The sequence below is a fragment of the Miniopterus schreibersii genome (genome assembly GCF_964146895.1).
Source record: "Miniopterus schreibersii genome assembly, chromosome: 1".
Classification (NCBI taxonomy): domain Eukaryota; kingdom Metazoa; phylum Chordata; class Mammalia; order Chiroptera; family Miniopteridae; genus Miniopterus; species Miniopterus schreibersii.
The window spans coordinates 56,724,928-56,737,705 of record NC_138101.1 but is presented as its reverse complement, the minus strand read 5'-3'; the positions used below and the strand labels follow the sequence as shown (position 1 = coordinate 56,737,705).

General features: G+C 34.0%; 1 protein-coding gene across 5 annotated transcripts in view; it reads right to left on the bottom strand.

Moving 5' to 3' along the window:
* SMARCAD1 (SNF2 related chromatin remodeling ATPase with DExD box 1) overlaps positions 1–12,778 on the bottom strand; it is an 80,581-nt gene that overhangs the window by 30,483 nt on the left and 37,320 nt on the right. For 4 of the 5 annotated variants that reach the window (XM_081160296.1, XM_081160297.1, XM_081160295.1 and 1 more), the window contains 3 exons: positions 8,130–8,231; positions 7,075–7,156; positions 5,186–5,577 (listed from right to left, as the gene is read on the bottom strand). In XM_081160296.1, coding sequence (XP_081016422.1) covers positions 5,186–5,577; positions 7,075–7,156; positions 8,130–8,231 — 576 coding nt within the window. Of the gene's footprint in view, positions 1–4,514; positions 4,605–5,185; positions 5,578–7,074; positions 7,157–8,129; positions 8,232–12,778 lie in introns of those variants that run through there. The other variant, XM_081160299.1, reaches the window with a different exon arrangement.

The following is a 12,778-nucleotide window of genomic DNA, read 5'->3' as shown; positions in this document are numbered from 1 at the left end:
GCATTTACAAAACCAAGGGAGTAAACGAAGAGGCATGCATGAATTCAGAAATAAGAGATTCAACACAAGAGAGACAACAGGATTTGTTAGAGTGTCAGGAAACGAGATCCCAAGGCCACAGCTGACCAATCAGCTGGCCCATAACACAACCAGTCTAATTCAGAGCAGGTCATGAGACTCTAAAAGACACTTCCTAAAGAATATAAAACTGACAGGATACCGGAAGTGTCTGAAGACTGAAGGTAAATTTAGACAGCTGGGGAAGAGTTTAGAGTTGAAGTAATAAGTATACAGAAAACTAAGCAAACAGAAAAACTAAGACAACTAATAACTAGAGAAAACAAAATGGAGAGCAAGGAAATAAAATAATCATGTAGAAATGGCTCAGCTACGAAAGGCATTTACATAGTCATAACAATGTAGATACTAAGAAATGATCTCCAAAATTACCATATTAACTTGTATTGGTAGGGTTGGGGAATAGGAAATGGACACGTGAGGTGAACTAGACAGTGAGAAGAGCGAATCCTACAGTAATGTTATGAGGCCTATGATATGTCAATAGATAAGGCCTGCAACTGAAAAATAAAAAAACACGATTATGTTTTTTACATTACCTAGAGATATGAAAGTGATAAGAATCAGACAAAAGAAGTGAAAGAAGTTATCTGTAGTGTGGAAAAGAGGTTGGGGAAGGGGATACATATGGATTTGGGGGCAGTACAGCCTACAGAATTATTTAACTTGTTAATCTAAATACATGCATAAATAATAAAAAAATCGAAGTAATTTTTTTAAACCCAAATATGTAATTCTATAGTATCTTCACAAAGTATGTGTGTGTGGGGGGGGGGGGGGGGAGGGGGTTGGTAACAGGGGTGTTGGTACTTAAGGAAAGGTATAAAAACTATTTTCTTTCTTTTTTAAAAAATATATCTTTATTGATTTCAGAGAGAGGAAAGGAGAGGGAGAGAGATAGAAATATCAATGATGAGAGAGTCATTGATAGGCTGCCCCCTGCACGCTCCCAACTGAGGATGGAGCCAGCAACCCGGGCATGTGCCCTGACCGGGAATCGAACCCCGATTGTCTGGATCCTAGGTCAATGCTCATCCGCTGAGCCACGCCTGGCCGAGCTCTCGCACTATTTTCTGAAGACAAAGACGATTTAACAATCCTGTAAGTTACTTAGCTTCACCAAAAAAATTTAAGAAATACAAAGTACTCTGTGAATGCAGGATCTACTAGTAAGTCTAAAGTTACTGATGACATAGGAAATATGATCCTGTTTACATAATATTAAATATAAAAATGTGTATATAAATAGATGAATGCTAAATAATTATTAAGTAGTGGGTATCTTTGGTAGAATTTTGACTAAACTTTACTTTCTCCTCTGTTCTTGCAAGTACTGTTTCAATTTTAGACAAGGAAAACAAGTCATTCTTTAAAAAAATAGTAAAGCTATTTTTCCAGGGAGAAGAAAAGGCAAAAAGTAATTACTATTTGCTGGGTACTTAATTGCATGAAAAAAAGAACATCAATATGGCCCTGATTATTATCTCTCTGATGAAAAACTCAAGCACCACTCAAAGAACTTTTTTCCTTTAAAAATAGCCATAAACTGAAGTACCTCTCTCTTGCCACGGTGTGTCACTCTTACAGCACAAACATTTTTTGAATTTCTAGAGGAAGAGGGAAATTTTTTACAAGTAGATTTAATTCCCCACCTAACAAGTAACAGTCTTGAGGACAGAGTACTAATCTCATTCACTGCTCTAAATACCCGGCAGCAGCCTACAAAGTACTCAGAATAAATTTGTAATTTAAAAAAAATGTTTATCAAACTTATAAAAATTAAAACAAAGTGAATACTTAATCTTATACACAAATTTACTGAAGCCACTCTTATCAGGAAGAAAGCAGCAGGCATCACAATGCTTTAAGTGAAAAATTTAGAACTTTACAAAACTAGTGGGAAAACAAAGCAAAAAAAAAAAAAAAAAAAAAAAGAACACCTGTGGTCTAAGTTACTAGTAGATGGGAACAACTCAAAAAAGAGCACAAATAAACTAAAAAAAATGAACTCAACCTGGGTTGCTTAGTTAACAATCAAGGAAAATTGTATCTACACTGATCTAAATGTTAAGGAAGTAGATGTATACAGGAAGTTTTCTGGTTGAGCTCTTCAAGAATCATTACTCATGAATAAAGTATAAAGATGCAATGTATAGACATAATAGCAACTCTACCCTACTTTACACAAGGCTAATAAATTCAGTAAGTGGTTGGTGAACTAATGCCATCAAATGTGTGAAACCTGGCAATAAAAATCCCAATTTTACCACATTAACAGTTCACGTTTTAAAACTAATGACATTTTGGCTTGCTATATTTCCAAAGTCTACATGACTTAATGATGTGGTTTCTTATAATAAGCACATACTCTACTGCTAAGCTGAAAAATAAGTAAAATGATTATGAAGGAAACTTGACAAATACTTAAGTTTTGATTCAAAGGACAAAATAGGTATAAAGCTGCAAACATAAACAACCTCATCTAATGCACTGACTTTGTCAAATAACCAAATTTTCCTCATGTAAAATGAGGGTGACTATTATATCTAAGATATTTTTATTTAATTTTTTAAGTGTAATTCTCAGAAAAGGAAGTCCTAACAATGATGTACAACTTTTTAAATTTTGTTTTAAAAGGCAGTGCTAACATAATTTTCACATTCAAATTATTTTTAAAATAAGACAATGAAATACTAACCTACCAGTGTTACAGACTTCAGTTTTAACCAAAGTCATAATTAAAATGTATGTGCAACTGAAAAATTAAGAAAATGACCAAATTCCAAATCCTTAAGACTAACTAAATAAGCTTCAACATTAATATTAAGAGTTTACTAGACTTTGCATGCTGTTCTTAATTACAGGATGGGGTAAAAGTAGGCTTATAGTTGTTTATATGGAAAATAATACAATAATAAGAATAAACTGTTTCCCGTACTCACAACTGTAAACTTACTTTTGCAACACCCTGTAAAATGCATTGTAATTTTCACTAAGTATGACTGAATAACATAATTAAAATTTCAACTAATTCTCACAGAAATTTCTTAAAACAGCAGCTATGAAAACAAAAGTAAATGTTTTTTTCTTTTGTTTCATTTTGAAGCTGTTTACAATTACATTATCAAACTTCTGATTAATAGGGAGGGAGTAAATTATATACTTTTTATCAAAATATCCTACTTTTTCCTTGGTAATTTTAAGATATTAAATTGCTCTATAATGAGTCATATTCGAAATTCTAAAGTAATGGAAAGTAGAAGCTTAAAGTTCTAAACTAATTAAAACTCAAAGCTTATACACAATGACTTGCTAATTTTAACTGTTCATTTCCCAAACCTCTCCATTTACCTACTTTTTTCAGGACAGCAAAGCCCTGAATTCATTGAACTCAAGTAGCAAGTTTACTTTTTAAATGTTACATAAAATAATCAACATGTACATGCATAGCTAGCAAAAAATAGTCTTTGTGTTCAACATTTAGAAAGGGTACAAGGTTTAAGTAGGTAACACATAATCTACAAATTCATGTTAAGACCAATTTAAACTATGCCAATTAATTAGTAAGGGAAATATGCCTTCTACATGCGAAGTTGCTGAATATTTTTAAAAGCATCTGGCACCTATAACTCTGGTTTAATTTATTGTTACTATAAGATATTTGGGCAAGTAGTTACAGTGACTAAACACACTAGTGCGGATAACTACATTCCTTATTAATTTAGTTAGAATCCCAACAAGCCTGAGCAACGGGGACCCTGCAATAACACAGGAGACCATTAAAGATGAAAAGAAATTTAAAAAAGGAAGAAAAGAACAAGAAAGCCCTTCAGCAAATACTTTAACAAATAAATCGCTCAGGCAAAGCTGAACACGTTTCAAAAGGGCCTGCTTTGACAGATGTTCTCTGGAAGAGCAAAGGCTTTCGGCAAAACGAATGGCTTTTTTTTAAAGCTGTGAAATAGTAGTAATTTTGTTTCTATATGTTTCAAGTATTTTAATTTTTTAAAACATGCTTTTACAACCATTGTTCAGGGACCCTCCCATAACACTTCAAGACACTTATCAAGGGAACTTATGCTCATATAGGTTTGTCACAAGTATAAAATTAACCACAAAACCAGCTTTACTCCCTAAGTTAGGGAATAAAAACTTCCTAAACATTTATAAAGCATCAAGAGTCAGTGTATCTTCTAAAGCTGTAAAAAAATAATCCATAATGCTTTCACGGGAGGGCCTATATACAATTCATGCTATAAAGCCCATGTTCTCACAAAAGTTGAAGCAAATTTTTAAAAACAGAGTTCTTAGATTTCTCTGTATGAGTAAGATTTGCTGACTGGTGACATTTATAAAACTCAAAATACAGGTATTTTGAATAAAACTTGTTTATAGGAAATCAAATTCCAGAAAATGATCATGCAGAGTGTACTTACCAGTGCTTATGCCTTCCCTTCACCTAACGCTTGAATTCTAGGCTTCCACACTTTTCTATCTTTCCAATTAAAAACGCTGCAGCCTGCTACACTCCATAAAATGGCCGCGTTGTTTAACCAAGAAAAACATGTTAGAGATTGAGCTGTCACTTTTAAAAGAAAAAGAAAATAAACAACTGCTTCTTTTGTGGTGAAGCATAAAACACTTAGGCTGGCATTTTGAATCATGGAGCTCCCCTGGACGTTGCTACTGCTCTTCAAGTAGTTGTAGTAAAATCTCTGCCACATTCTTGCTTTCTGCATGGTGTCTCAGCAGTAACAGATCAGAACAGGCTAGCAAACAACTCCTTTCTAAATGTAAGCTCTAATTTCTTCTTCTGCAGTGAAATGAACCAGTTTCTATGCAAAAGAATGAGTGACAGTATGCCCAGCCAATCAGCTTAGGTTTTTTCAGGAAAATCACCCCTTAATTCATTCAAAATTAGGTCATATGACACTATTTGAAATACTATTGGCTTACAATGAAAGTAATGTTTGACTCTACACAGGATAAGGCCACCCATCTATGCTTCCCTGGGCTGAAGACACATTGGCTATAAACGGTACTGTGAATTAAACACACACACACACACACACATACACAGGGGAAAAGAAAAAGAATGTAGCCTTACCAGAGTTTCCCAACTATTAAAGGGCCGGAGTTCTGTTATCTTCTGAGCCTTTTTCTGAGAACACTGAGGAATCAAAGTCAGTTCAGCAATTGAAGCATCTTGAAGGAAGTGAAGAATTTTACCTTTATAGCCATCCTCCATCACTTCTTCACCACTACTATAGTCCTCATCTAGTGAACTACCGGCATCGGAACCTGAATCATATTCGGAGTCTTCAATAACTCTCTTCGGATTAAATACATTTTTTTTACGTTTCTTGTTAAAACCATTTTGTGCTTTCATGGCACATTTCTGTTTTAGTTTTGCTTTAGCTACATTTTTAGGATAATTTTGACTTCTTGAAGAAACTTCTTTTCCATTTGGAAACTCACTTCGCGAAGCATATTGCATATCTGTGTACAAAGAAAGACAAAAATAACTAAGTTACAAAGATATAAATTAAATATAAAGATGTAACACTTCAAATCAGATAAGAAAAATATTTAAATGTGTGTATTTTCCTTCTGAACAAAGAACTCAACTATAATTTATTGTTAAATCTTGATACACGCTGAAGAGAAATACCAAAGTAGAATTTGAAGTTATACAATAAGTTGAAATAATTAGTTTCAAAAATAGGTGATAACTTCTTTTTCAAAGTGGGTTAAATATAAATTCCCATTTTCTAACAAAGGTCCTAAAAATATAAATGGCAGCTGCATATCCACAACATGTCCCAGATGTTACTTAGCAGCCCATCCCTATGCCAACACTGATGGATATAGCAAAAACAAGGCTCATCCTAAATTAAAACCTTCCATGTTATAATTAATTTTTCCCTTACCATGTCCAACTAGTCTAAGTTTATCATTACTTTAAAAAAGTATTTAAATATATTAAAAGACACCACTACTTTATCACTGATTAATGAATCATATTCCACAGATTTCTAAGATGCCTGTGGTTGATGGTACAGTTATTTATTGTACCAGTAAGAAAATATGTACCAATTAATCTTTACACAATACTTTATTATTTAGAATGTTTTTGTTTTACCTACTCAAAGAGCTTTTAGACTTACACATTGATTATCACACTCCTTCATTCTTGTGCATATATTTAAAAAATAGCAAAATAAACTGGCTAAGGTATTTCTCAAATTTCTTCACATTCATAACCTATCTCTTCTCAATCCATTTTCAGATTTAGAATTGGTGATATTGGTGGTTTTCTTTTCTCCACACATATCATTCTCTGTGCCATCAAAAGCATTTGTAGTACAGCCTTTCTTTAAAAAAAAAAATCATCAAAAACACACACAAGAAAAACCTACAGCCAATTATAAAGAGCTGGTATACTTAATTCTTGCTTAAGGATGTTACTAAATATGTGTGATTCAACTCTTCCCCCTCTACTTCTCACACACCATTTGGTTCCTAAAGTTAGTGTTCCACTATGGGACCAGGGACTTCCCCCCACACCAATGATTCCCATTTTTTAAGTTTCTGATATTGGTATTTTGACATCCATGCAAGTTTAGGCTAGGGCTTCTACATTATAGTGATGACACTAGCAATCATTAAGATCCATTCAGAGAGCTCTTAAAATGTAAAAAAAAAAGTTTCTTTTGCACTCAATAAAACATGGTAGTTTACAAGTAGCCATAAATATCAAAGAAAATTATCCAAAAGAAAAAGATACTTATTGTTTCATTTTACACTGTCATAAAGAATAGACTAAAACATTTGGGAACTGGTCATTTAAATTTTTTTGTACATTATTATTTCTAACATCTTTTACAATCCCATTCTCTAATTACTAGATAATAGGTTTACTATTTTCATACATACTAAAATATAGAATACAATGGGAGTATGTATTTTCCATAATAACAAAGAATGAATAATTACCTTGATCTTCTGCAAACACTTTTAAAGATTCTAAGGCTTCTGTGTACATCCATTCATGTTCCTTGAGTACATCCCTTAGTTCCTAGAAAGAAGTTATTGATGTTTTTGTTAAAAATCTAAAATTAGCAGCTCATAGAAAAGAAAGCTTTTATGCTCTTTTAAAAATAAGAAAATCACCTGAAAACTTAGTAGAATTCATCTTATTCCACACTTGTTTTTATGCTGCTTTACAAATGCTTTCTGTGTACATAATTTCACCTTTACAAATATACAACAGTTGTCAAAGGGAAGGAAGTTTGACATTTTTTTGCATTTTTATTTTCCCTGTGAAGTGCTCTGAATGTTAGAGGATCAAAATGTGTTTGCTCAATTAAATTTCAACATGCAGCTAGGATTTTATAAACTGTCAACCTCAAAATATGTCGTTTCAACATGTGTAAAGCAGCAGTAAGACTCTGCGTTCAGCTCATCAGAATTAAGCAGATGTACTCCTGCACATATACCTGAATAAATCAAATGCAAGTAGAAAGGTATTCTAAATGTTAAACAAATGATGTGCTTCTATATACAATCTGTGATCAAACAGTGGTCCTTTTAGCACTGGTGTGCTTGGTATGGGTCTTTACTGACTCTAAAGGTATTTTCACTATCTGGCAAACAGAACAAAGCTTATGGAATACTAACACAATGAAATGCAGTATTACATTTTAAAATTCTTTATGAGACATTTAAAGAAAGAGTATGAAAAAATGCTAAAACGGCTGACTTGGGGTTGTAGACTGCTTTCTAGATAATTTACATTTTATACATATGTTCACAATTACTACAGTTACGTTTCTTATGATTATGGTTATAATGCTGATACTTCAGTTCTCAAAAATAAGGTAAATAACAATGTAAAGAATTAACAAGCCGTATAAAATTATTATAATATTAATAAAGGAAAATATTTAATTAGGAAAATGCAAAACTCATCCAAAGCTTTTATATCTCAAATACTATTTTGCAATATAAACATTAAGTACACAGTGATTAAATTTCTGTATACTACTCACCTGTTTATCAAAGTTAGGAAATTCCTTTTGCAATTTCAATACAATACTTTCCTGCTTTTCCCAATTACTGCTAGATTCTGCAGATTCATTTGATTCCTCTCCCTAATGAGGAACAAAGAGAACCAATTTAAGAGATCATCAATAACCAAAATCTAAAGACTAATTATATTTGTGCTTTGATTTGATTTGGAAGTTATCATATTCAATCAGAAAAATCCAAAAATGTTTCTTTTTGTTCATGTGAAAACTGACAAATTTATATCTTAAAGGATAATATTGCTGTTTTAAGATCTCTGAAAGACCTTGATTGCATATCTAATAATTGACAACTGACACTTCATTCATATAGTAGTCAAAGAGATAAATCTGCTAAAAAAATAAAAAACTAGAATGTTTCTCAAATTAACTTGAAATAATTCAGGTATATTGAAGTCTCTCTAATCTAATGGGGGGGGGAATCTCATCTGTGTTCAGTTTCATACTTCCAATTTCAAATACTGAGAGAGAGAAAAGTTTACTTTTACTTCAGTCTTGATTCATAGAATGACTTAAGTATAAACTGCTCAGCCAGAACATAATAGTGACATAATGATAAAACAACAACAAAAAAAACCACTTATGTGGGCCCTGGCCAGGCAGCCCAGTTGGTTAGAGCACTGTCCCAATACACCAAGGTTGCAGGGTTGATCCCCAGTCAGGGCACATACAAGAATCAACTAATGAATGCACAAATAAGTGGAAGAATAAATTGAGCCCCCCCGCCCTTCTCTCTCTAAAAATCAATAAATTTTTAAAAACCTTATGTGAAACTAAACAATATATAAATTAACATCAATCTGGGAATTCCAATTGTGGTTACTCATATATACAATCTCTTTTCTCTTTCTGTGTCACCTAATATCACTTGAAGAAACTAGTTAAAATTCCACATTTAAGCAAAAAGTGATTCCTTGGGTTCATGCCTAAGAGAAATCTTGTATTTCAGTCCATCAAAAAGCATTTATCTACCTACTCTGCTTATTCTGTACCACATTATACAAACAAGATAGAGAAAAATAGTCTCATACTTTATCTCTACTTCCTCTTATCCAACAAATGAATGCTATTTTTTTGTTACTACCTAAGATAAAAATAAATTGTGATGTCTCACTTGAACACAGGAATAAGATGAGGTTCCACAAGACAGACAAATAAAATGCTATGCACAATGTATGTACAGTACCTCTATATTTATAATTGAAATTAAAGTTTTATGAACCACTAAAAAAAATGCTATGGAAGTTTGGAGCAGGAAGAAAACTGTACGTTTTTGCAAAAGTAAGTAGTGCATTTGGGCTAAAGCACAGAGACCATGGATAGGCTAAAGGCTGAAAAATAAAACTAGAACTAATATTGCATAAAGCCTGGAGTGACAAACTGAGGTCATTAATCAGAAAGCAATAGGATTTTGAGCAGGGGAATAATAAAACGCTAATATTTGGAGAAAGTATTTCAAAGCCCTCAAAAATTCATACTGCTACCCTCATTTTATAGCTTAAGACACCAAAACTCCAAGAACAAGCCTTTTAGAGGTCACAGATGGATAATAACCAGAAACAGAAACTTAGGTGTCTAACAGGTAAATCCACAGAGACAAAGAGCAGACTGGTGGTTGCCAGGGGCTGGGGCAGAAGAGTAGAAACTGCTTCAAAGGTATGGCATGCTATTGTGTGGTGATAGAGATGCTCTGGAGCTAGATGGGAGTGGTAGTTACACAACACTGTGAACACACTAAATGCCACTGAATTGCTCATTCCAACATGGTTAATTTTATGCTTTGTGAATTTCACTTCAACAAAAAAAGGTTAAAATATTTGGAATATTGTAAACATCTTTTGGGAATCAAATAGATAACAGCACAAATTACTCAGTAGAGAAGTGTTCCTATCATTTGATGTTTGCTCTCGGATCCCAGCTTCTGCCAGCTCTGCTAATCCCTGTGAGTGAAAACACCCATGTAGTCCAGAGGTTACACCATAGTTTTACAAATGCCAGGTGATGGGAGCTTGGGCCCAAATTTCTCTCTGTGGGTCCAGGGGTTATGAACCAATCCTGTAATTATTTTTCTGGTTCTAGAATGCAAAGTTGGAACAGACATATTTGACACTGGCAGAAATGCTGTATTAGCTCCTTGACCCATGGAACAAGGGCCCTTATATAGGAAATAAATCCAAGCCTCCAGTTTTGCCTGCAGCAGCAGCAGCAGCAATACCATTATTCCTGAAGGAACTGCAAAGATGGACACCACCATCCCATCCCAATGTAATGTGCCTCCTTGGCCTATACAAAAGCTGGATGGGTCTTAGAATATTTTAGGTGAACATAAACAGGTGATGACCTCAATTGCAGCTGCTATATCAGATGTGGTACTTTTACTGGAGCAGATCAACATAACTATGCTAGATGCTTTTTTCTTCCCTATCCCAAGAAGAAGCAATTTGTTTTTATCTGGGCAAGTCAGTGACAGATACACCTTCACTGTCTTCAGGGTTTTGGTAACTCTCCTGCTCTCTCTCACAATATAGTATTCAAGGATTGTTTTGCACAGTCCACAGAATATGACTTTGTCCTCTACAATGAAGATATTACATTGACTGAACTTGATAAGCAGGAAGCAATGGTATTTAGACAGTCTTAGTAAGATACATACATTTCAGAGAGGGAAATAACCACCCTCAAATTCTGGGGCCCACCACTTTCAAACTTTTTATGGAGGTCCAATCTAGAGTATGTTGCATATTCCTCTATTAAACAAAAAGAAGACAAACAACACTTGGTTGGCCTCTGGATATTGGAGGCAAAGTATACTTCACTGCGATGTGTGCTGCTCTAATCTGTTTATGAAACGGCCCTTAACATTGTCAGTTATGAATAGGGGCCAGGTTAAGAGAAGGCTCTGTAGTAGGTTGAGTGTGTAGTACAATGTGCTCTGCCACTTGGGCTTCATGACTAGCAAGTAGATGCAATGATTCTCAAAGAATCTGGGTTAATAAGGATGCTGTATGAAGTCTCTGGCAAGTCCTAATGGGAAAATCACAGCACAGACCCACATGGTTTTGAAGCAAGGTCAGATCTGCTTCTGCGGACAACTACAGTCTGTTCTGCTATAACCTGACGTATGCATTTCCAAAAATCATTGTGCTGTGCAAAATCACAAAAATAAAAACTACAGTGTTAAAAACAATCCAGTTAGAGGCACAATATTCAAAAACTTCATCAGTGACACATTAAAAAAAAAGCAAGGAAACTTTTTAAAAAAGGGTAGCAATTTTACATACATTAAATGGTTAACAAATACATAAATACTACAATAAATATAACATGATAAGTGTGAACTGAAATTTTTTGGGGGGCGTTAGCACTAAAAGGGTCGTTCAGAGCTTGTGAATTACTGTGAAGTGGTAGAAGGAGGGGGCTATCTGAAAATGAACAGAAAGTTGTTCCAGCTATGGAAGGGCATGGCTCATTGTAATTGTGTTATCTCTGCTATACTGGCTGAAACTATAAACCACGAATTAAAAAATAAAATAAATTTATGGGACTTTGCTAGCTTCCTCTTTTCATACTAAAGCTGCCTTTATGGTTCTAAATTCAACTGGATGCCACGAACAACTCTCCTATTACATTCAGCAGTAAAGCCACGATCTTCAAACCAGTGTAACTCTGTTTTCAATAACACTTAAAAGACCTGGTAACTTTATGTGTTATGCTGTCACAGTGAAGCCTCTTGGTTTTCTTCATCATCATCATCATCATCATCATCATCACCTTTTCCATCTACGTGACCATCAGCTGTAACCTATTTCAAGTCTACTGTGGATAGATCAGGATCAAACCCTTGAAACTCTTCAACATCTTCATTTTCTACTTCCTCAAAGCCACACTGTTTTCATATGTCAACACACTTGTTTTGAATTTTAAAAATTTCTCTGAAGAATCACATATCAACTCAAGGAAAATGTTCAACCACACCTAATGTAACACTCCTGTTGTATCACTAGAGGCTTCTACAATGGTAGCAATGCTATTCTGATTGTTAAATCTCTTCCAAAATTATATAATCATATGTGCATTCTCACCTTCAATAACAGCAATTAGCATTTTAAATGTCCATTTTAAATAGTAAGCCATAAATGCTGCTATCACACTTTTATCAAGAGGCTATAATAGAGATTTTTTGGAGGCAAAAGAAAAAAAAAGAATTTTGGTCCAGTTCAGCTTTTGTAGAGGAATAGACTGATGCACTGTAAGAATTTTAAAAGTTAAGTTCTTTCATTTTGGAGTTCTGCTTTTATTTTTGTAATAATCCTCTATAACAGGGAAGAGTTAAGTAAAACTATCAAGGCAGATTTGGGCACTCCACCTGTAGTAAACTCTAAGGCTGACAATTTCTTTAAAAGGCTCAGTTCGGTAAGCGATAAACTACTACTGACTTCAGCTCCAAGTCTGTACCAGGCACTGGTACCAACATCACTATAATGTTACCTTTCTAAGTCTTAAGTCCTGGAGTATGTTTTCTGTCTTTCAGGTTTGGGTCCTTTGAAGCATGCATGTGTAACATATATCTATTTCATTAAATTGAGTATTTAATTCAATGTACAGCCGTCTTC